Source organism: Schistocerca cancellata, chromosome 11 (genome assembly GCF_023864275.1).
Source record: "Schistocerca cancellata isolate TAMUIC-IGC-003103 chromosome 11, iqSchCanc2.1, whole genome shotgun sequence".
In the NCBI taxonomy this organism is placed as follows: domain Eukaryota; kingdom Metazoa; phylum Arthropoda; class Insecta; order Orthoptera; family Acrididae; genus Schistocerca; species Schistocerca cancellata.
The window spans coordinates 162,378,497-162,404,415 of record NC_064636.1 but is presented as its reverse complement, the minus strand read 5'-3'; the positions used below and the strand labels follow the sequence as shown (position 1 = coordinate 162,404,415).

The following is a 25,919-nucleotide window of genomic DNA, read 5'->3' as shown; positions in this document are numbered from 1 at the left end:
GGAGCAAGGCCACATACTGCAAACACTGTGTTGGAGTTTTTACACGAGCATTTCAACATGCGGATCATTTTACTCAGGTTTCCAGGTCGCTTCAATGATGGACAAAATTGGCCCCCCAATAGTCCAGACCTCAATCCATGTGACTCTTTTCTTTGGGGGTACCTAAAGGAAAAAAATTTCCTGAAATGTCCACGTGATTCAATGGAGCTCAGAAGGCTTATTCTTTAAGCTTTCAGTGAAATTAGGGAAGACATGTGCCATAGGGTACTCACTAACTTCAGCGTTCCTTTGAAGAAAGTTAGGAAACAAAATGGTGGGCATATTGAGCATGTACTGAGTTAGAACAAATCTCCATGGATGGCTTTTCATTATAGTATATGTTCCTTTCAGATTGTATTGACAATAAAGTTTATATTAAAAAACAAAATGGTAACACATTTCGTGCACCACCCTATAGAAGAAGGGACTGGTTGGTAGGACAGGTTCTGAGCCATCAAGGGATCATCGATTTAGTATTGGAGGAAAGGGTGGAGGGTGAAAATCAGAGGGAGACCAAGACATGAATACACTAAACAGATTCAGGAGGATGTGGGTTGCAGTAGTTACTCAGGGATGAAGAAGCTTGGACAGGATAAAGTAGCATGGAGAGCTGCATCAATCCAGTCTTGCCACTGAAGAGCACAACAACAACAGAAGGGGTGGATGTGCTTTGCAACCAGTTTACAATACTTATTTTGTGACACAGTGCCTCGCACGAGCTCCACTGGACCCATGGGTGCCCACGTGGTGGTTTCCCAGAGTCTAATGGAGGCCCCGACAGTACAGGAGTCAAGAGGCTGTTCCCCTTGTGGGTGACGGAAATGCACCCTCCCAAAGGCACGATAAAGGTATCAGGATTCATCAGACCACGCAGTGCTCGGCCTTTTGTGCCAACATCCAGCGCCAATAGTTACATACCTATTTCAGTTGTTGTCGATGTCATGGCGTGGGTCATCAGCGGCACAGACTCATCATTAGAAGTGTTTGGAGCATTGTGCATTCAGACACAATTGTACTCTGCCCAGCATTAATTTCTGATGTTGCCTGTCTTGTTTTACCAGCCTGCCCAGCCTATGATGTCTACCGTCTGTGATGAGGAGTACTTGCCCAACCCCATAACGTCTGGCCATGGTCTCACCTTTGTTTTGCCATCTGTTGAAGACAACTGCCATAGTACTACTTCAACACCCGGCAAGCTGTGCAGCTTCCAAAGGCGCTCATACCGAGCCTTCAGGCCATCAAAATCTGCTCTTGGTCAAACTCAGATTGTGCGCATTTCCTATTTTACAACAAGACAAGATGCTCACTGATACTCCATGCAACGTGTGTGTGTCTGACTAGAAGACAAGGTGAGATGCTATTGCCTGGATGAGTTTATACTGATAGTAGATCAGTGATCATAATGTTTTGGCTGCTGTGTATATGGATTTAGTATTATGACTTCCAAGTGGATGCTGGGCAATGCCAAGGGAACCATTCTGCAACATTTGGGGCAATTGTAAAATGCATCAATTTATTACAAGGGTGTGCCAGAAAATAATGCCTCCAAAATTTTGATTCTGTTCTTAATATCAGTTGTCATGCATATGACACTGTTGATGTTACCACTTTGCTGACACAGTATGCAGCACCCTCCTGATGAACAGTTCTGAACTGCAGGGTGTAACATGGGTGTGTGTGTGTGTGTGTGTGTGTGTGTGTGTGTGTGTGTGTGTGTGTGTGTGTTTTATTTAACTGTGTCAGCACGTGAGAAAACCCTCAGACAACAGAGCACCAATTCAAATAGTTCATCCACATGTGGAGCACCCTCTTCTTCAGCATGACAATGCCAGACCATACACAACTTTTTTTTTGCACCTGCAACAGTCTGACGTCTTTGATTCATTATTACTGATCATCCTCCATAATGACCCGGTTTGAGCCAATGAATTTTCAACTGTTTGCAAAACTTAAAGAACACCTTCAGGGACTCAACTTTGATAGTGATGAATTAGTGTGAGCGTAGGTGAGGCTGTGGGTCTGCCAACGAAGTCAAGCATTCTACAGTGACGACACCAACAACCTGGTGTCTCACTGGGAGAAAGGTGTTGAGTGCCACGGTGACTATGTTTGAAATAAATATACAAACACGAAGAATAAATATGTTAAATATTAAGTTTGTCTTAATTAAAATGCTTCAATAATTTCCAAATAGAAATTTTGTGTCATTACTTTCCAGCATGTGCTCATGCCCAAAATATACACCAATTAAAAATTAACATTTAATTAATTTGGCAAAGGGTGGCTTTCAACTGATACAATGTTAAGGTCATAGGGAAGTTCAGTTCATCAACTAACACAGCACACAGCGTATGAGAAGACTTCTTGTAAGTAAAAAGTTATGTTATAGGCACCATTTGGATGTTTTGGTTAACATTAGGCTGTGCTACTGATCAATTTGTTACCATATCCTTTACTTGGCTTTCACATTTCTAGACTTTGTCAGCTCACAGCCACACTGCCACTTTTGAACATAGGCTAAGCCTTGAGATGCACTATGAATCAGACTCCCACTACAACCAATGTTACAAGGGGGGAGTGGGTCTAGAACCACATTTTAACCTTGTAGCCTTTGAATAGTTCTCCAGTTTAGGTCCAAAGTCAATGGACCTTCAAACTGCTTTTCATTTATATGATGTGTGTTGTGCATACATATCATCCTGAATGCCAAACCATCATTACATCAGGGGTCAAAGCCAAAGCCTGAACTGTGTTGGGTCTAACCACTCTTTTACTGTATTTAATAAAATTTAGTATATTTATTCTCCTATCATTTCCTCACAGTGATTGTTTAGGATTACTGTTGTGATAATGCTTGTCAAATGAATTGCAGGCTGTTCACATAGTTTGTATAATCTATAATGAAGTACTCACATATATTCAAATGCAAATGCTGCATTAATGCTATCCCAGTACTTCTGCAGTTGCACTCAAGATGGATGTTGAAACATTTTTTCAGCACAGATAGTTCACAAGTAGTTTGCGTGATTGTGTCAGTGCACTCAATTCTCATTTGCAGGATAAAAATACTAGTCGCACCAAGTGAATTTGTTTGCTGCTGATAGGTGAATACCCTACAACCAGTTGCACATCAGACTTCAAGTGACATGTATATGTAAGATTATTTACACCAGTAACTGTAACATTGTGACAGTTTCACAAACAATATGCGTAACAATGTGCAGCAAATACAGAAAGTGACTATGAACAAACCTGTCAATATTTGATGTGTAGCCCCATGGCTTCATCAAAACTTTGCTGCCAACATACAAATTCATTCTGCTGTGTAACAATTTATGCTTCCATGTGATATTTGTCTGAAATTTAACTTTACTGTTGAGAGTTCCACTTACATATGGTTCACATATTCAAAGTAAACAAAATGTACTTCTCAGATTAGTGACCATGCAAGTGTCACTTCAAAATTATTTATAAATAATTTATTTTACATTATCAGTAAATAAATTACAATTCTCATTCCATACCACGATACACTGCAATAATGCATTAACTGCAGCCATACCATTTATAAATTTAATGGCACTGCTAAGGTTCACTACACTACACATTAAGGTTGTCATTCAAAAGAAGTGTATCAGAGCAGAATATACCCACTTTATGGCAACCAGTTTATCAGTATAATTGGGTTGTGCATTAAAATAGTTTTCCATGTTTACTAAACATTAAATTGAAACTCTTGCTCAATTCTATGTGAGGTTTAATACAAGGCTTATTTCAATGCACTGTGCAAAATGTCATATTTAAGACAGTAAGTTCATCAGTTTAGTAAACCAAATTATTCATGTTTCCAGCTGTATGACATCAATTGTATGTATTCACGCATCACACTGCACACAGAAATTAATGAAACCGTGTTAAGAAATACAAGTAAGCTACTTACTATCAAGTGGAACTCAGTTTGTACTTCATCAGTTTCCTCTTTTTTTATCCACTTAGTTGGCTCCTGGTCCATTGCTTCAGTTCTACAGTCTGAAAAGAAAAAGCAATCAGATAAGAAAAGTTTTTGGCCCACTCAGTTTCCGTTTTTACCAAGAGGTATAGCTCAAAGGCAGTATTTTCACTCATATATTGCGTGCAGTAAATGGGTGATTACACAGGAAACAGATTCAAAGTGGCTGAGGAAAAGTGTGTTCATTCACATTTTGCAGGTCATGAAGAATGAGAACAATCATAAAATAACATGCAATGGAAACTGAGCATTTAAAGTTGCTACTGCTTCTTTGTAACACTGGCTCATGGATACCATCCTGTTGTGACAATTATGGAAGATGTGTAATTGTGTGTGCATGCATTAACTTCAGCATTACAAACAATCCCAGCAGTCAATAGATTGCAGCGATATTACTTAATAACATCAAATATTTCATTCTATACTTGGTTCATTGTGTTAATTTCAGTGTGATAGGGACATGAAGAAAATCCGGACATACGGATTGTTTATCAGTGAATATGCATTTTCAACATAGGCATTACCATGAAACTTACTTCATCTGTATTCATTCACGGATGTATGCTCAATTTACAGGAAGCGTCATCATTTTAGAATCTTTACCTGCTATTAAAGGAAACCAATACCTGCACTGTAGACTGCACATTGCAATGCGGAAGTTCTCATTCTTGATTACCATCAAGAATGAACATTGGTTAGCATTTTCTAACAAAACTGATTTACTGAAACGAATTCATACTAACTGTAAATATGATGAATGATCTATTGAGTTCTGATGACATGTAATGCTTTATGTTAGACAGATTATAGTTAATCTGTACCTTGTGATGTTACAGTACTCTTATACAGAACTCCATTAAAACCCACACACTACAACAAACTGGTATTTACATATGATTACACGAATACTAACGACACGAATAATCAAAGTACAGTGAAAACTAACAAAATGCAACTGAATTGCAGCATTTCCTTTCATGTGAACATACTTAAACCATGAAATGATGTAACTGTGGGCACTTTAAAAAATGCTTACGTTAGCCCTAAAATATGGAGCCGCTATATGTCTACATCACATCACAGAAAATTATCATCACAATCATTATTATTGCTAAGTAAGTCAAAATAACCGTACTAACATGGACAACCTTTGAATTTCACTGTCCGCCTTTTCTCGTTAGCCACGAAGTATATGAGGAGATTACTTCGTAGACAAACTGCTCCTGACAGCACGTCACACACTCAGCCGTTTCTTTTACTAAGATACACGTAGCGATTTTACCGGTCAGGCCAAAAACAAGCACTAACAACTGAGGTATTTAGTTGTTATGAACATAACCTGAAAAATTACAACATTCACACACCGTCACCAAGCACACTATAGGTGATGTGATCACAATTAAATACAGAATAAAATCTCATCCTTATGTACCCATTAAAAATTAAATCATAAAAAAGACAGCAGCCTCAAACAGCAGAGTCATCACAAGATATTCGCGAACTATTACACTCATCAAACTCAACTGTTACTGTGATAGAAATTAAGTACCATGTTAATTTACTTCCGAAACACATTTCTTCAATTGTTCTTGTTTATTAACGCTTATATATTACCTGGAGAATGTCACACACAAATTTTCACAACACCACGAGGTTGCTGCTGACTACACAGTACACGAAGGTTGACAGTATCGCAGAACCAGCAGATGACAGGCGTCTAAAGCTAGCAAAATGAGGGATGCTCAACTACCGGACTTACCGATAGATGGCTCTACCAGCGTCCAGCTGATTACTGTCGTCTGTATTGACCGCCATATTCGAATTTGGCAAGAAGTTTCTCTCGGTCTGTACGGTGTATAAGGAATTAAGTATTATCGAAATGGTGATTTCTTGTTCCGCTTTCAATTGTACGAAGCGATGGAGTAAGGAAAGTGACTTACCATTTCACAGGTAATAGGACTACCGATACAATACGATAAAAATACAGACTTAGTGCGTTTGCTAATTCGATGTTTTTGAACAGGTTTCTTCTAAAACACCCAGAGCTGCTAAAGAAGTGTATTACTTCCGTGAAGCGGAAAGGTTTTATTCCTACGTCTTGCAGTTCTCTTTGCGGAAACCATTTCGGACAAGATGATTACATAGTGAGCCCTGGAACGTGGAAGAAACGTTTCAAACCCGAAGCAGTGCCATCAGTTTTTTACTTTCCGACTCATTTGATGCCACCAAATAAACAGCCACGATGACATGTTGTTAGGATTTTGAGTGACAACGAATGGTTCTCCATTTGAGGTAGCTAATTAATTTCGTTGCTATGTGTGTGCTTTTTACTTTTGTGAATTTATTTCGTACGAACACAAATGGGCTACATAGGTCTAAGCAATGTTGTAATACAGGTCCATATTTTTGTTTTTAGAATTGTGTCATAGAATCTGTGCTCGATTTGCCCGCTGCAGAACTTACTGATTGCGTGGAGAATGTTGTCAATGAGAATTCTTCCGTGGAAAGCATGTGCCAATTATCCAATGCAGAAGCTGCGAATTGTGTCAAAAACGTTAGTATAAGGATGTTTTCACACGCCCGAAGTTTTCTTATAATATTTTTTCATCAAGCCTTGAGTTATTTCATTCATATATAACGAAATTATTTCTTTATTTCAGAGTGCAGTTGGTTCTTCAGTAATTGGTTGTGGTATACAGTCGAAAGTAGAAATGGAAGACTAGGCGACCGAAACTTGCAATTTTTTCTCAGACATTGTGCACGAATTAAAACGTAAACCGAAGTGCGTCCGTGAAAAACTTCGAAGAAGAGAAAAGAAAGTGTTTTCCATGGATGACATCATAAGTTCATTGAAGGAGAAGGGGCATCTTCCTGAGAAGTTACATAACTTCCTCAATCATCAGAAAGGAACACAAGTGGAATTAGTGTGCAATTAAGTGAACAATTCTCTCTCCTCAAAGGGTAATACACAACAAATGTGAAAAATGCTTGTGATGACTGTGTACTTTTATTCACCAGCAGCATATGAATACCTGCAAAATTTAATGCCTCTGCCCCATAAATCATTCATTTCCAAATGGGTGGCAAGTATTTTTAAGTACATTGATTTAAACCCAATTGTAAGGGACCAGTTCAGCGATTCATGTCTAATTGTAGACAGTATGGCAATTAGGAAGCAAATAGTTTGGGACCAAGGAACTAAGCAGTACACAGGTTTTTTAGACTTTGGTGGGGAAGTACCTCAGTCAAAAGAAGTAATAGAGGCATCTGAGGCTCTGGTTTTCATGCTTGTCTCTATTAAAGGCAAATTTAAATGCCCGATTGCATATTTCTTTATAAACGGTGTACATGCAATTAATCAGGCCACACTGATAAAATCTGCTTTAGAGAGGCTGCTTAGTTCTGGCATTAGGGTTTTGAGTGTTACATGTGATGGCTGCAAGGAAAATATAAGCACTTTACATTCACTTGGCTGTACTTTAAATTTTTACAAGGGTGATTTTAAAAGCCACATTCCTCATCCTGTGGGAAAATACAGTGTTTATTGTATCTTTGACATGTGTCATATGATTAAGTTGGCCATAAATGCTGTGGCAGAAGTATCTATCGAGTCTCCAACTGGCATTATTAGATGGCATTTCATTGAGCAATTGAAGAAGGTACAACAAGAAGAACGTATGACATTTGCCAACAAACTATCAGGACAACATATAAGGTATGTAAATAGAAAAATGAATGTTTCATTAGCTGCACAGACTTTGAATTCTAGTGTGGCAGATAGTATAGAGTTTTTGAGGAGAGTTGGTGATCCAAATTTTAAAGGAAGTGAAGCAACAGTAGAATTTTTGTATTATATTGATAGGATTTTTGATATTCTGAACTCCAGAAATCCGTTAGGTAAACGGTATAAGAGCCCCCTGAGACTTGACAACAAATCTTATTGGCTTGGTATTTTCAGACACTAAAAATTATATCAAAAGCTTAAAAATTATTGGTGTTCCGTTGCTGCTCCATGCAAGAAGTACTTTTGCTTTTGGGATAATTTTCGATATGCAATCAGTCAGGCACATAGCTCTGTCAAGTATGCTTCGTGTTGAATCTCCTTTGAAGTATTTGCTGACATATAAACTGTCACAAGATCACTTAGGACTTTTTTTCCTGCATTCGGCCCAGAGGTGGTTGGAACAACAATCCAAATGCATACCAGTTCAAATGTGCCATGAAAAAGTTGCTCTTGGGTAACAGTGTCACTGTAATGAATGAGAATTGCTCAAATTTTAACGTGTGTTGTTTGCCACCTGTTTATGATTTTCATACAAGAAAGCATGTAGTAGAAAGAGATGAAAGTGCTGCAGAAAATGAAATAGAGAAGTGGTGTGCACTTCTTGATGATAAGATTAAGTTCTCATTTTACAAGCAAAACATAGTCTATTATACTGCAGGGTATGTGTCATTGCTGTTGTCAAGGCAGATCACATGCAAAGACTGCCTTCACATACTGAAGCCACCAACAGTTAAATCTGCATTAGAATGTGATGCTCTCTATGCTTTTCCCAATATGGCCAGCAAAAATGCATTTGTAAATTTTGTTAACCAGGGAGAACTGGTTAAAACAAGTGGCTGCATATACTCTGTTGTAGAATACTCAGATAAACTGTTTCAGATGCTTGTGATTGCTGGGGATATGTGACGGAAATATATACAGGCCAAGATTTTGCATTCTGTTAAAAATAATTTTGTAGATTACCCATTTCCTGCTCTTGGTCATGATTACCATTATGAAATTGGGATTGAGGACTTACATCAGACTCAACTTGTTTGTAAGATTGCATCCCTGTAGTCCTGCATACGCTTAAAAACATATGGGAAAAAAAGGTCTGCTGAGAAAATTTTAAACAACAAATCAAGTATAAGGCAGAAGTTAAATAAACTCATATTGTTTAATCATGTATAGTGCTCAAATTGGAAAAGATTATGTAATGGAACATTCCATGCAGATGAGTGTGACATTTTGACATCCATAGATTTGTTGTTGTGTAATGATGAACTTCAAAGGACAAATTACATTGAAGTAAAATTAACTCTTTACATCCTGTGTAGATATTGGAACAAAATTCTAATTGTTTATTATATAAGCTTATTTTAAGATGTTTGGTGTTACAAAATATGCACTTGCATTAAAAATAGGTGATTTGTGTGAAATTAATGGAAAAAAAGTTCTGAGACTTATTTGACAGATGGCTTTCAATGTGAGAAAATATGTCCCTCAATAACTATGTTAACTTGAATTTTTCACTTTAAGAAAACAGTTTTATCACAGGATGGGTGTGATCTAATAAAGTATGCAGTGGCCCTATGTTTCAAACAGTAATGTTTGTGGATAATCTGCAACATAAGAGCAATAAAATTATTACTCTGTCAATTCTTAATACTTCCTAGAATGAACACAATGTTCCAATTGATCGTAAGCATTCTTTTTACTTTAGAACCATTCTAGAATAAGGGAGCCTGAGTCAGGCGAAACCTAATTCTCTGAATTTTGTCTTTACTTTGCTAGGAGGTCTTTCTATTATATTTTCCTGTGTTGGAGGGGGGGGGGGGAGAATGCAAATAATTACATAGAATTATCTTTCTAGCACTACAAAGAACAGAATACAGTGATTGCAGTTGCACTTGACGATTTAGGAAATTTCAGTACTTGTTACATGCCTAATTTTCATCATTTACCTTAATTATACGGTTGCACTTTTTGCTGATTTGAACTGTGTACTAAATGTTAAAAATATTTTGTTGTTCATAGTAATAAAAGCATTTAATTTTGTTAGTTCATATGTCCCACATGGAACTGAAGTTATGACGACAAAGAAGGAATTAACATTAAGGAATCTTACTTCACAGAAATTATGTAACAATGGTTACACTTTTTGCTAGTTAACGTTAACATGAACCATTTTGTTTTCCATTAAGGGTGAAAGAAGTTGCACGAGTCACATGTAGAACAAAGTTACCCATGGGGAACTAAAGTATTTTACGTTTGAGTTGTTGCAGGCCCAAAGTATTGTGCTCTTCATATTTCTATTTTAAAAAGTTTGTTACTCAAATTCACAGACAATTTGGAATCTGTACATACATGTGTGTAGCAAAGTACTTTTCATGTGCCATGTGGAACCTTTAATTTTCTGGTTTAAATATAATTTATGTCATGAATTACCTTTAATACCAACAATGTCTGAATGCATTATTTACCATTTAGAAGAAGCAATATTAGTGTACAGAATAACAAACATCATGAAAAATGGGAGAGATTGTTCTGTACAGAACTTGGAATGGCTCTTTATCAATAGCAGGTAAAAAGAAGGCTTCTATTAAATGTTCAAAGAAACCAGTCAGCACCTCTTAATTCACCATACAGGTGATACAGTAATAAAACAATTTACTTTTCCAGAATTTCTAGTAAGTTATTAAAAGTGTGAAGACCTATTCAATTTACAAGCACACGTAGAAGCAGGTAATTATGGGAGTAAAGAGTTATGTTAAAATTAAAGATACTGACTGGTATTAGTTGCTGTACAGTTAATGCTGTAAGTGGTGTACCCAATGTGATTCCTGGAAGACAGAATATTCTGTTATCCTATGGGAGTGCACTGGTACCACACCTATTGAAAGTAAGTTTTGCTGTGGAATAGTTGTATCAGATGTCTATACCAGAAAACAAATCTCCACTGTGACACCCTTATGTTCTTGGTATGCTATTAGTTATTTATTACAGGAATACTCTAAACATGGAGGAGGGAGGGAGAGAGAGAATGTTACTCTCTTTCCAGATACTGTTCTATTTCTTCAAACCAATTTTGAATTCCTCAGGTTATTACATATTATTTACTGTACATTGTCCAGCAATACTTCTGTTGTTACTGGATAGTTTGTAATTTGGCACTACCTTTGTGCCACTGGTATTGGCTAGTGTACTTTTGCAGATAAGAAACTCATCTGGACTAGAATGTCCTGTCAGTATAGAACAAATTCAGACAATATGGAACTTTTTACACTAAATTTGCAATATAATGACACCCTTGTCTCACACAGCAGCCATTGGGGTGCCTGTCTGGCCGGCTTCTGCAGCTTTCAGTTTCAGGTTTGGTTTTTGCTTGGGCCGTATACTGACAACCAGTCATCCAGTGACAGACACCATCTCAAAGACTGGAACCAAGATTCACAGAAATAAAATTCCATGGTTATAATTCATAGTATAATTAATTTTGCACACTGACATGTTTTGAATTCAATTTTAAAATAAAACCATGGTACCAGTCATTGTTTGGGTGTCAGACTGGAAAATTACAGTTTTAAGACACCCCAACCATAAAATTAACAGCTGTGATCGATGTTATTTTCAGCAAGTTCCTTCACTTCCTACATCATCATGGAGCAGTCCAATATAATATTAGTACTAGACTTAACTTCCAAATGATACAAGTCATGCATTTAAGAGGAGCCTTAACGTTGGCCTTTGTGTTTGTCTCATTTAAATCTATTTCTTGTCTCGTATCAAAGACTGAAGCACTGTCAAAAACTGGTGCTTCTACCTTATTACTCAGTTAAAATACACCATGCACGTACAGCCGTTAATAAAATCATGGCATTTAAATTTCTGATCAAAGAGAGAGCCAAATTCGTAAGTGCATGTTGCAATTACAGTGTCAGCGTATATGCAGATCGGTAATGCATCACTTCAGATAAAGAAAAATAATAAATTTTTCCGTTTATACGTAAGTAATACTTTAACAGTTCAATTGTAATTTCTGTTGTCAGTAAAGATACCCTAAACAACCGCAAACGATGTCAACTTTTTTTTTTTTTTTTTTTTCAAGAGAAGTCTTCACTGTGTTCCACACTTGATTTTCCGAATTATACCTGTAGTTAAAAGCTTGGGCAAGTAAGGTAATTCGTTGACCTCCATTGAATCTTAAATAGTGTTTCAAAATGGGGAAATAAGTAAAGCGCTCATAAAATTAATATTAAACGATTTATAGGTCAGCTTGTCAAACTTCCAAAACACACTCGAAATTAGGAATTTCATAGCAGAACTGTCACTGTTTTTTCTAGCTAGATTAGAGACAATTCATTATGTTGATGTGGAGATATCTAGAACATCCAATATAAAATACTTATGAGGGCGCAGAACAAGGAACATTTTCAGCCGTGTTTTGACACTTGGTTTTTTGCCAAATTCAGATATGGCGCACATCAGTGATCTCTGGCGGACACTCAATGATATGAACTTTGGCCGGTACGCGCTAGAGCCATCTATCGGTAGTTCCGATAGTTGGGCATCCCTCATTTCGCTAGCTTTAGACGCCTGTCAGCAGATGCATTCAAAACCAGCGTGAATCTTGTCGCTCGTGTGGCCAACAGCAGAATTTTACGTCCTTTTCAGTGAGTGTTACGAGATATGTAATTAATAGTTATTTTCTGTATTTTCTATTTGCGTGCATTAGTGTGAAATAGACTTGGTAAATTGAAGGTTTCAGTTTTTATTTGCGTCTCAACAGGAAAATTGAAGGACAGCTTCGCGTGTAAGCAAACGTTTGTTTACATTCTTAAATTACATTGTTAAATGCGCGGGATCATCAATTAAGTATTGCACAATACTCAGTATTTACGTTTATTAGTTGCATTTAGACTCGATACATTGAAGATAGCAGTTTTTATACATTTTATTAGGTCATTTTTTGCGTGTACATGAACGTTTGTTTACATTATAAATACGAGGGTTAATCAGTTTAAGTTATTGTTGGATGCTCAGTATTCACGCTTATTAGTGTCATTTAGGCTCGTTACCTTGAAGGTAGCAGTTTTTATACGTTTTATTAGGAAAAGTTATACTGACGACGAACTCTAACGCCACTTGCATACGTTTGACTAGCGCAACCTGCGAGCGTTAACAGTTAAGTAGACGTAAAATATGTGGTAAATTAGTGTTACACTAAAATGTGTGAGTAAATCAATGTTACAGTAAAAGTTCTGAGCCCTTCTTACATACGATTTAGTTAGCAGAAAGCTAATACTCTCCTCGCCGTGTGCTTATTTTCCTTAGCTTGTTGTGGGCATTAGTGATCGTGTACTGTGAGCCTATGGGTTCCTATAAAGTAGAGCTCGTATTTGTACTTTTCATTCTGAACTCTTATTGTTAGCTAAAGGTTTTGTTTTGTACCTGCATCTGTCAGTGTACAATACTCAGTATTTACGTTTATTTGTGTGATTTCTACTCGATACATTGAATGTAGCCGTTTTTATAGTTTTATTAGGTCATTTTCGCGTGTACGTAAACGTTTGTTTACACTGTAAATGCGAGGGATAACCAGTAGGTTTGGTTTACCGCTGGTTACTGTTTAACATTTATAAATAACATTCACTATATGGCCCCTAGCAGTATACTGTAGGTCACTGTTTTTTCCTGTAGTATCCACTTGATAGCCCCTAGCAGCAAAATAAGCACCAGATCTAGCTTCTACCATAAATTTTTATTGTTTTTCATTGTTGAGTGTCCTTTCTGCCACCTAGAGTGTAGTTGTTAACCTTGTGTGGCACTAGGTTTCCTTAAGTTTCTTATAGTAAATCACAAATTAGCTAGATTGATAGGGACTGTGTCTGTTGTGTGCGGATGCAGGAGGAGTTAGCCACAGTCCAAATGCAGCTGGAAGCTTTGTTGGCCACAGTCAACTGGCTGCAGAGTGCCACCTTGAGGTGCGGTGGGGATGGGGTGTCTGGGGCAGCATTTGTTGTACTAGATGTGCGGGGAGGGGGGGCAGGGGAGAGATGTCACAGCTCTCTGTCACTGAGCCGACCTACACTAGTAACATAAAACTGTTTATTTGCTGCCATTAATCATCAGTGAGGAAAGAAGTCAACAAACCTAACTCAAAAACTTCATAAAAAGACTGAAAGCATTATAAAAACACACACATGGAAATATATCCTAAATGTAAAACCAAAATGAACTCCCAACACTGAGAAGATAGTCAACAAAAATGTAATAAAGGAGAAATTTTTAAAAAGAAAATCTGAAACTAAATATAATGTGTCATTTCTTATTAATGTGCTCTATTTGTATGTATACAGTCAATTGAATAAAGTTGAAAAAAGGTTCCAGTCATGGCTGTGATACAAATTTTAATTAATTTCTTCAGCTTCTATCATTATTAAAGATAAAGCTGAGACTCGTACACCTCAAGGAAACTTTAAAACCATCAGTTCATGAAATGAAAGAAAATGATCTGTTTTATGCCCAATTGTGCAATAAAATCTCCAAAGAAATGTAAATCCAAGTGTATGAAATATCTTTATTGATTTATGAATATTTCCATACCATAAACAGAGGATCATTTATAATTTTTGTGTCTGATGCAGTGTATGTGGTACTTTCACTCCTGTGCACTTCACACGTGTAAAACAGACATCAAGGGACTCCAAACCTCCTGTTTGTGTATTAGTCAGTACAGTATCTTCTCTGAAAAATAACATTAAAAAGTGACAGAGAGTGTGGATCATTCCCTGGCTGATTGCTGTGTCCTCAGGGCAAGTTTTTAAATGCGTATTAAGTGGACTAAAATGATTTTTTTTGTAGTCAAATTTGTCACCACCCTTTCTTCCTCGGACAGACTATCAATTGCATCTTGTAGACACAAGACTACTTTTTACACTTGTTGAGGTACATGACTTCAAGACTGTCATGGTCAGAATCTGTGGAGGAGTTACCACTTGTATCAACATCGAATAATTCATCCCCACTGTCATGCTTCATATCTTCATAATTTCTTCCTCAATAGATGGGAACAACAACAACAACATATTCAATAGAAGGGCTGAAGATAAAAACATTTGGATCAACAGAGGCGTCCGATCCCACCCGTCGGCTTTGATCCGTGACGTAAGGATGTTGTGGTGTGTGACGTCATGACAGTGCGGAGTTTAGTTTATGAGTGTGTTGTTGTGTTTGTAGCTGTCGTCTTGTTGCAGTTGGAGGTGTCCTCAAGTGGTGTGTGTATGGTCCCGTGTATTATGTGGTGTATTGGGTTGATTTGGTTATCACTGCTTGAAGTGTGCATTTATCGGTCATGACTGTTATAGAAGAACAGAAATTGGTTTCAGTCAGTTAAGAATTAAGTTTGTGTTGTGTTTATGTTATTGTGGTGTCATTTGCTGTTTGTCGAGTGGTAAGTGATTTAATTTAATTTGTGGCTTCTTTTGTTTGGTATGGATATGTCTTCTAAGTTTAATTGGGTTAAGGTTGTGGGAGGGGGGGGCTGGTTTGTTTTGGATGTGTTTTTGTTTGTTTGTTTGGCGCAGGTGGGGGGATTGGGGTTGCTGACCTAGTATGTAGCGCTGGAACTTTTTTGTGGTAAGTAGCCATTTTTTTGGATCTATTGTTTGCATGTTATGATGATTGGTGTGGTATTTGTGTGTTGTTGGGTCAGTGTTATTTACTGCATGTGTTGGTGGTTGGGGTGTTTTGTTATCAGCACTTGTGGTTGATTTATGTATCTCAGGGAAAGTACTTTCTTTCAATTTTTTTGGTATCGTCAGTTGCATTTGAGTTATATAGGTCAAGGGAAGTGTCCGATTCCCATTTTTGATGGTATGTGTAGTCGCAGTGTTGCAATTTTTCTAGATGTCAATTTTTCTTTTGTGGTATCGGCAATTGTGGTTGAGCTATGTAGATGAAGGGAAGTGACAGATTCCTGTGAATATTGTGAATGTAGTGGAATTGGGGAAATTTTGATTGGTTTTATGTTGTCATTGTGTTTTTTTTTTTTTTTTTTTTTTTTTTTTTTTTTTTTTTTTTGTCCCCACCCAAAAAACCCCAATCTCCCATGCTGGTCCCGTTAGTTTGATTATATTTATGGATTTTGTAATCGTGTTTACATAATGACCTCATAGGTGCCATATTGGAGACATTGTGAATGGTCGTGTCCGCCGTATCGGTGACGTCATTGGTGAAAGCATCGGACATTTCCGTAATCCCAAACATTTTTATTCTAATCTTGATGAACAGTAAGATGAAGTAAAATTGAATGCAGTGAAATAATATTGTAGTAGACACAGTACTACTACCACCTTAGTAGCCAGAACTGTGAGAAACTGCTAAAAATAGGTTCAAAGCTCTATTGTGCGCTTAAATTCATGAACAGTACACAGCTGTCTGCGAAGTTGCACATTTATACTTGTCATTAGTGGTCAGGGAGCAGCAGGATGGCTTAAGTTAACTCATCAGTAGCGCTCAAGGAAAACACACAAGCTGTGCTTAAACTCGTCAAAAGTACCTGGTGACCGGCAGAACATGAAGACAGTACTCGACAACAACAGTTAAAGGACTAAGGACAGATGAGACTGTGGTTGGCCAAGAAATTTATTTGGAGGGTAGGCCCTGAAATTGTCATTTTGTATATAGCTCAGTTGGCCAGTTTCATACTGTGTCATGCCCAAAAACAAGTGTGTCCATTCATAGTAGTGAATCATATTAAAAAAAAACTGTGTTAATAAAAACCAAGTTAAGGAAAAACTGTAGTGTCCTACGATTTCGAACCGAGCATCACAAGAAGTGAACCAAGTATGGCTTATCCCTGGACAATAAGAATAACGATGATGATGATGATGATGATGATGATGATGATGATGATGTAGTATTCCACATTAATATTAAAGGAAATAATTTTCAACAGACAAAACATCATGCTGCGTTAACTGAAGCCTGTGTCATTCGAAGGAATTAATTAATTCACTGTACATGTGCTATGCCAATCAACGATATGAATTCATTTTGAAATGTGAATTGACCACCTAGTATCTGTTAATGAGCAACTTTGGTGGCAACCACTGAACAATGCAACTAGCTGATAGTAATAATTTGAATCTAAGCTTGCTTGCTAAAGAGACTTGATTTTGTAACAAAGTGCCAAGAGCGGACATTATCAACAAATATTGACTGCAATATCAGACAGTTCTGTGTCGCCTCGCTTTCACATAGTGAAGAATTCTGCCTGGGCATAGAGGAAGGACTTTACAGTTTCGCTGATCTTGGAAGTGCCAGTAGGTAGCAGTAGGAAGTTTGGCAGCCAGAAACCACACTTTTGAGAGTAGTTGTTTGCTGATGAGACTTGCGTTCTGGAATAAGTTCATCAGTCTGTTTCCATTTGATCTTGCAATTTCTCTTATTTTGTGTAGAGCTGATTGCCAGTTTTTGGCTGCCATTTTCAATGGCATTTGTGTGTCTCAAGTACCATGTGCTCCCTTTGCTAAGTTTGTGGTTTCCGATAAATACGAGTGGAGTTTTGTATTGATTTATTTTGGGCCTTGCCACTTTTTCAACATTTTGGAGGGCTCTTGTATTCTTGGAAAGTCTGTCTTGTCTTTATGAAGGATCCTATGTTGTCAGTGTAAGCTTTACATTTCACTGTAGTGCCGGGCAACTTGATTCTGGTGATGGTGTTGGTTTTCCGCTGTAGGGGATCCAGGGCCATTGCAAATAATGCCACTGATAATGGGCAGCCTTGTCTCACCAACCTCTGAACTTCCATCAGTTTTGTGTTACGGCCATTTATTTATTGCCTCGAGGTAGTGCTCTTAAGTATATTCATTATTATTCAGATGAAAGAGTATCCAGGCATAGTTTTTCTAGAATCTTGTAAAGATAGCCGTGGTTCACTCTAGTGAAGGCCTTATGAAAGTCCATCGGCACAATCGCAGCGTCGAATTTGTTTACTGCTGTAATGCCTATGACTTCTCTGTATTCGGCTAAAGCCTCATAGATGGCCCTTCTGGGCATGACACATGTCTGGTGAGGGTGTATCATTTTCTTCATCAGCACTTTTAATTTGTCTGCCATGCATTGTGCTGCTATATTGTAGTCAGTGCCGTAGGTATGTAATCCTCTATTTTTCACAATGCTGCTTTCTTCAGCATTTAGATAGTGTGTTACTTTTTGAAATCTTCTGGTATTTTCTGACCACCAATCACATCATTTATGACTGGTGAAGATGTCCCTGACGATATCCCAGTACATATGGTAGAATTCAATGGGAATCCCATGTGTCCTGGCGATTTTCCAGCTGTGCAGGATTTAACGGTGGTATGGACATAATCTTTTTCCATACTTCTTTCCAAGTTCAATTTGTCTTTGTCCGTCAGAATGACATGCAAGATCTATAGGAAAACAGTTGGCTGAGGTATTTATGTACCTGCTCCAGGATTTCTGGTGTTGCTGTTGTGTTGTGTGCACCAGAAAGTACTTCTGTTGAAGAGTCTCAATCTAAGATAAAACATGCTGTATCCTGTTTACATAGAAAACATCAACCCAGTCACATATGTTATGATACCCATATCACCATACTTTTGATAATAAACATTGGTGCAGTATTAAGTCAAATTGTTTTTATAAATCAGGAAATATTCCATCTACCTTATTCCCTCAATCTTTGCCTTTGAGGGTGGTATGTAGAGTAAAACAAATAATTAAATACAAAAAAAGTGTAGGGGATGTTGTGTGATGGAGGTTTTCAGAATTCGTGCTTGTTGGTTTGGAGGAGGTCATTCTGCTTGAAATAACTGTAAATATTAGTAGAGGTGTTATACCTCAACAGCATCTGAGTGTTGGTCCATAGGTTCAAGCAATTGCCACAGTATATCTCTTTTTTTATTTTTAAAACCAGTTTTAATATAATATTTGAGTTTCCTTTAATACCTGTAGTATTTTTAATTTTCTTATTTGGTACAAAGGCTACACTTGTATTTACTTCCACTCTTTTCATCTGTAATAAAACATATGGCCTGATTTTAATTCCATTTGGTCTGGATTTTTCAACGCTTCTGATAACCTTTCTACATATTATTTGGTCTTAATTAACTCCTCTTGCAACTCCACTAATCTAGATCGTGATCCCAGAGTTCTGCAGTTTATTGTCACTGTTTAAGAAGTTGTAGAAACATTTGTGTTTCTAAGGCACAAGTGATCAAATGCAGAAGTAGCTGTACGTGCCCTGTGGTCTGAGGCTATTGCCTGACTTTCCTAAGTACAATTTTATATATTCAGCATTACCCATTCTGTATAAGAGTAAAACTCTTGATTCTTTAGATACTCTGGAAAGTTGAGGCGAAATTGACATAAGATAGCACTTATACTGTGCATGCTTTTAGTGATGACATAGCATCACGCTGAAATCTTAACGACTTTTTTTCCATTTATGGACTTCTTTTTTACTTTCTGCTCTGTTGTGGTTAATATAAAATTAGTACCAGTCCTAAAATTTTGACAGAGTTAAGTCTCTTCTTGGAAAGTTTTGTGTTGAAATTTCAATGCAAGCGAGAAAAAGTTTATTTTCTACCAGTTATAAATTTTCTCTAGATTATTTATTAATGTACCATAAACTGTGTTATAATGTATTTTTTATCTTATCTTGTGTTTTGTCTTACATTTGTAACTTATTTTACATATATACTCCTCTACTTCATTGTGTGCAGTAGTCTGTTACAATATCTTACTTATTGATAGTAGTAGTTCCTTTTACCCTATTACTAATTGTTTCACCTCTCTATTCATTTGTTATTTCAAAATAACTTCTTTCTTTTATAATCCCATGTTAAGGGTTTCAGAGTCTTACATGCTTACAGATTTGTTTTGTTACATTACTGATTAACAGAAAATTACTTCTGAAATGTTCACTTTCTATACAGAATGATTCATATTTTGTGTACATGGTTTGAGTTACACTAAAACAAACAGAGTAGTGTCAGAAATTTGACCCCATGTTATTTCTACAGTAATTGAAAAAAGGTAGATGAAATATCTCATGTATAAAATTTACTCTGTGAGCTATTGATTGATACTGTTTTTGGAGATAGCAATATTATATAGATCAAAATATGGAGTGACATATGTACCAGGCACACCAATGCTGCCCCTAATGCATTGTGTGCGTGCTGTGGTGCCAGTGATGAAAATGAAGTAGTGAGGCATGTCATTATTGAGAAATAGCATCTCATATGAAATGGCAGTCAGTTAGATACATTTTCATGATGGTTTTTCGGTCTAGTAAGCAACCTTATAAGAAAACTATGAATAATTATGCTGGAAAAATCAAAATGGTTATTATACAGGGTGTTACAAAAAGGTACGGCCAAACTTTCAGGAAATATTCCTCACACACAAAGGAAGAAAATATGTTATGTGGACATGTGTCCGGAAACGATTAATTTCCATTTTAGAGCTCATTTTATTACTTCTCTTCAAATCACATTAATCATGGAATGGAAACACACAGCAACAGAACATACCAGCGTGACTTCAAACACTTTGTTACAGGAAATGTTCAAAATGTCCTCCATTAGTGAGGATACATGCATCCACCCTCCATTGCATGGAATCCCTGATGCGCTGACGCAGCCCAGGAGAATGGCGTATTCTATCGCAGCCATCCACAATACGAGCACGAAGAGTCTCTACATTTGGTACCGGGGTTGCGTAGACAAGAGGGTTGCGGTCAGGAAAGCGTGGAGGCCATGGAATTGGTCCGCCTCTACCAATCCATCGGTCACCGAATCTGTTGTTGAGAAGCGTACGAATACTTCGACTGAAATGTGCAGGAGCTCCATCGTGCATGAACCACATGTTGTGTCGTACTTGTAAAGGCACATGTTCTAGCAGCACAGGTAGAGTATCCCGTATGAAATCATGGCAGTGAATTGAGGAAGTACAGTACATACAGACAAAACTAAAATGAGCTCTAACATGGAAATTAAGCGTTTCCCGACACATGTCCACATAACATCTTTTCTTTATTTGTGTGTGAGGAATGTTTCCTGAAAGTTTGGCCGTACCTTTTTTGTAACACCCTGTATAACCTGCTCTCCTATTATAAGGCCTTAGTATCATGAGTATGGTGATAGTTTTCTGCTTCATACAAAAGGTGAAAAGGAAAGGATTAAAAGGAAAAAAGATAAAACCGAGTCATTCTATGTCAGATAAACACAGAAAAGTACAATTTTCAACCTGACCTATTTCAATATTCATGAAATTTGGTGTGTTCATTGCTCATGACAAGAGAATGAAAGATAACAAATTACAGAATTTTAGCACAAGTAAGACAGGAGTAATGGCCACTTGAAGCTCTAAAAATGTGCTGATAATTCGACAAGTACTGCTGACAAAAACAGCTGAAATTTTCATTCTAATAAAGACACAAGAGTGAACCAGGTAATTTTGGAAAGGTCTTAAAACAAGCTTTTCAATGATATGTGAGATTGCCATAGTTGAAGAATGTACACAATTAATGTCGGTGACCTTGACCTTTGACCTTGAATATTGAAAAACATGCCACCTATGAAACTGGTGAAATAATATATTTTCTTCTTCATGTTACACTGTACAACAGTAAAAATTCAAGTTGGGGTGATAATGGGTATAAATTAATACATACAGGAATGTGTTGTTAATGCAAAATAAATTGTATTCAGAGTCTGACAATATGACACAAAGCACTGAAAAACATGTTTATTGTTAGAAAGGTGGTGGTCTAACAATGCACTGGAAGGTAACGATGTAGGCGGGCCATTAACAACCTAACAAATATTGGATGGTAGCGTGCCTGCAACGTGTACACAGATAGTTGCTGCAATAGGTCTTGTGTGTTGAAATTATACAAATCCACCTGGAGATGAAGTTTGAGATCATCATGTATTGCTGTATCCCATTCAGGGAAGATGGACACAGCAGATGTAAGAAAAATCTATGTAAAGTGCAAATGCGGATGATTAGTGGCATAATGACAGATTACAAAATATGTGGTAAATGTAGAAAAAAATTAACTCGGGGACAAGTTAATGTGGCCGACCCAGCTACATTGAAACACGTGGAAACCACGAACCTGTACTGCTCCTCAGATGAGTCTCACATCTGCAGCTCCAAAAGTTGCTTTAGTTGCATTAATTGATAGTTTGTTATCTCTTGGCAAATCCCCAGTGAAAAAGAACAGACTGGAAAAGAAAACATATGCGCAGAAAAACATTGAGCAAGTTCTGAGTTATTGCAAAATAAATACATACCTAGTGTGGAAAAAATGCAGATTATGACACAAATGTTGAATCTGAAATGGTAAAACAATTGAAAGAGAAATTCAGTACTGCAGACAGTGAGAAGATGCAGATGCTGACACATCTTCTGAAAAGTTGGAGCTTTCGAAGGATTGAAAATGAATTTGGATCCTCTAACTATTTAGTGAGAAACGCAAAACAAATGTGGTATCTTAGAGAATCCCAAGCTAAGACCAACATGTGTCTTAAGTGAACAATTGTGAATGGTGTCATATTCTACAACAGACATAATAAGCCACTATTTGCCTGGGAAGAAGGATTTTGTTTCTGTTAATGAGCAGGGTTTCAGGGTTCTCATACACAATAATGACTAGTGTTGGGAAACCTGCATTAACTGTATCAGGCATTCAAAGATGAAAACCCAGGACTGAAGATAGGACTATTGAAATTCTGCCAGTTGTGACTCAAGAACTGTGTTTTGGCTGGTGCAGGCAGAGTACCATAGGTGGTAGATGCGCAGACAATGGGGCAAGTGTGGGGAGATCAGTGGTGGTGGGGCTCTGGGCAGGCACTGTAGGATAAATACTGAGTGCTGGAGGGCAAGTGCTATTCTAAATTGAAGCCTACACTCACATATTTTGTAAATATTAAGAGAGGCCCCACATGCCCACATTTGCATGGTGCCTATTCAAAAAGATTTGTCACCTCTTCTGTGGTTAGTATCCAAAAAGAATTCCACCTAAAATACAACGATTAATTTTCTCCTTGTTTGTTAACCATTTGTAACTTTCAGAGAAGTGTAATGAATGGGGAATTTTGAGGAAAACCTACACATTTCTCTTGTTGCCATGTTAAAATGTGCTTCTTTTGCCAAAACTCATCAGAGTTGACACAGTCTAACCTCACTAACGTGTTGTGCAGATGCAGTTGTGAGAGAATCCTTACACAGTGGTTCATTAAATTTATCAAGAGAGGAACTGGTGAAAACTAAGGTGAGCATTTTATGAAAAAGCACATCCACGGTATGAAATAAACATGTAATGAGTTCATTTATGTTGTTCCAAATCCCATACCATTTCTTGCTTCACCAGCTGTTGATGGCTCTTAAAAATAACATTCCTTCACTGGAAATGTCTGTAGTTAGTGGAACAATATGGTAGATAATGAAGAATTACATAATAACCTTATGGCAAAATACTCTCCTGTTTGTGTGCTGTTGTTGTCAAACTCTCATTTTGATATCTCAAACCATTTATGAAATATGAGGAATGTTCTGGATATATCACCTTAGCTTTATTGCTGGCACTGTGTGACCACAAATGAGTATGCTACGTCAGATCAATTTTCTCGAGATTGGTGACAATTACAGACCTCCACCAAGTTTAAAGAAAAATTCAATATGTTAGCTAAATTTCAATACACAGCAACATATTATGTAACATGCACCGATCACAAAGTCATAGCGACACCAATTTTTCATTGCAAACTTTTTCGAATTTTGTGTTGTGTCTTACTTCCACGTAAATATCACAACAATTATGACCAGTAATGAAATGTTGGGCACCTCATAATGAACCTGACATATAAAGCTGCAAGTAAAGCAAAAATGATTTTTTTAGCAAATAGTTTCTGTAACATCATTTAAAAAAATTGCAGGGCATGTGCCTCGATTATGTCATCACCGACCAGCTGAAAGATCGACGTAGATTGAAAGTTCTTCCAGTAACTGACTGCTAAGAGCTTGGCCTAAGGCTTGTATAAATACTGAAACAAATATATTTAGCCCAAATGGTAATACTTTAAACTGAAAGTTTGTTCCATCATATCAAAATGCTGAGTATGGTTTTGAATTGTCATTTAATCTCATCTGCCAATCGCCAAATCCATCAAACTAAAGTACTTCGCTTCCTCAAACTGTACTAATATTTCATTGCTATACACTGATATATCTCCCTCAGTCTCTATATGTCTATGGAAAGTACATGCGTGTGGCATGAGGTGAACTCTGTCTGTAACCTTTCGTACTATCAGTAAAGGATTGTTGAAGGCACTTATACTACATTCTATATCATTATCTGTCATCTTATTAATATCTTCTTGTGCTTAATGTTTTAAACGTATCAGTACTGGTTAGGATTTGCAGAAAAATAGCCCTTCATTCTTAAATTTAAAATTACATGTATGATTGCCTATGACCCCTAGTTTGTTGGAAACATTTTCTCATGGGTACATAAAACATGGTACAATGCTTCCTTCTACATATTAGTTAATAAATCAGATTCGTATACAATTTTTATGAATGTAAGTGACGTTTATTGTAGCTGATTAACATTTTCTTTCTCCACTACTTTTGTATTATTTACTAAACGGATGTGATTTAGCCTCACATATTTAGTACTTGCTAAGGTGGTGATGTAAATTGTATTCCGTCATGGTGATTGTCCACATTGCACTTCATTGATGATGCATGGAAATCTAATATCACTTTGTACTTCTTCAACCAATCTGCTCCATATAACTCCTGAATATTTATATTAAGTCCACTAATAAATTTCATGAAAATGTAAATGGTCCAACTTTGATAGTTGCTCTTGTTTCCCTTTTAATTAATTTACTCTTTGTACCTTTCGCTCTGATAATATATACTCCAGTTAATGGTAGTATTGGGAAAAAATCTTTCTCTGTACTTAAAGATACGAATTCTTGGGTCAGTCCATATCAAGTGGTCCAGCGTTGGTAGCTTGACCATCTCAGAAGAAACTGATATTCAGTTGGTGAATTCACTCATGTTTGGTGGACTCTAAATTTTTTTAAATTTGTTATCATGTAGAAAGAGCATTCATTTTGTTTCGGGCTGCAACCATTCTTTTGCATTTAGAAGCATCATGTTTTTTAAAAAATTATACAGTAAGCAGTTGCCCCAGACCTTTCAAATAAGCATGTAATTCAACATACACTGGATTATAAATTAAAACCATGGTCATCTAACTAAATGTATTTCTTAATATATTTTTAATGGGTCAGATTTATTGGTTGCAAATTAAAAAACATCTAAATTTTTGAACAGTATTTCTCCAAAGAAGGAGTAATTTGTTGGTCTTAATATTTTTGGTGCTATACTACATAGTGTAGTTACTTTTTATGGAGTGTCAGTTGTGAGGAGCTTACACTTAAAGTTCACTATCAACAAAAAAAAAAAATAATTGAATTTGTTCCTTCTCTGGCCAGCAGTATCTTTGTTGCGGGACCATTTAAAAATCTGAAAATTACACACTTAATAGACCTTTATGATGTAGAACGTCAGTATAAATTTCAGCCTTGGGACTCAATGGGAAGCTACTAAAAAAAAATTACCAATATGAGTTGGAAAGACTTTTCTTATTGTCGGCAGTATCTGGACTAACAGATAAAGTATATCAGTTACATAATTTAAGCATATCTATGATCACTTAAAAAAAAATGAGCCAGCTAATTACATTGATCTTGTTCTCACCTTATTTGTTTTTACTACGTTGTTCATTGTTGTTCATTGAACAACAGATAAGTTTCCTCACTCAGTTTGGGCTTTAGGTTAAAAGTTCAGCCAGTCGCAGTTGTAAATTCCAGGGGAGACATGTTCTTCAGTACATTTTTAACAGGTGTCCAGGCAAGATCCTTTTCAACTTTGTTAAACAAGATCCTTTGTCCTGGTAGGTGTAAAATGAAACATGCACATATTGGTTTTTACAATCAGTATTAACAACTTCACCAATCCATCATTGTTCACCATAAAACCGTGCCACTATGT

The 25,919-nt window shown here is 36.9% G+C and overlaps 1 protein-coding gene and 1 long non-coding RNA gene across 10 annotated transcripts in view; one reads left to right on the top strand and one right to left on the bottom strand.

Annotated features, from left to right (window-relative positions):
* Positions 1 to 5,775, bottom strand: part of LOC126108717 (zinc finger protein 431-like) — a 101,495-nt gene extending 95,720 nt beyond the window's left edge. For 5 of the 9 annotated variants that reach the window (XM_049914037.1, XM_049914041.1, XM_049914043.1 and 2 more), the window contains exons 1-3: positions 5,663 to 5,769; positions 5,197 to 5,387; positions 3,980 to 4,068 (exon numbers count right to left, since the gene is read on the bottom strand). In XM_049914037.1, the coding sequence (XP_049769994.1) occupies positions 3,980 to 4,051 (72 nt within the window). In that variant the 5' untranslated portion in view covers positions 4,052 to 4,068; positions 5,197 to 5,387; positions 5,663 to 5,769. Of the gene's footprint in view, positions 1 to 3,979; positions 4,069 to 5,187; positions 5,388 to 5,597 lie in introns of all 9 variants that reach the window. The other 4 variants (XM_049914038.1, XM_049914042.1, XM_049914040.1 and 1 more) reach the window with 3 other exon arrangements.
* Positions 5,776 to 12,357: 6,582 nt separating this feature from the next.
* Positions 12,358 to 25,919, top strand: part of LOC126108906 (uncharacterized) — a 96,426-nt gene continuing 82,864 nt past the window's right edge. The window contains exon 1 of the long non-coding RNA XR_007523650.1: positions 12,358 to 12,484. This is a non-coding gene — a long non-coding RNA (uncharacterized LOC126108906). The remainder of the gene's footprint in view (positions 12,485 to 25,919) is intronic.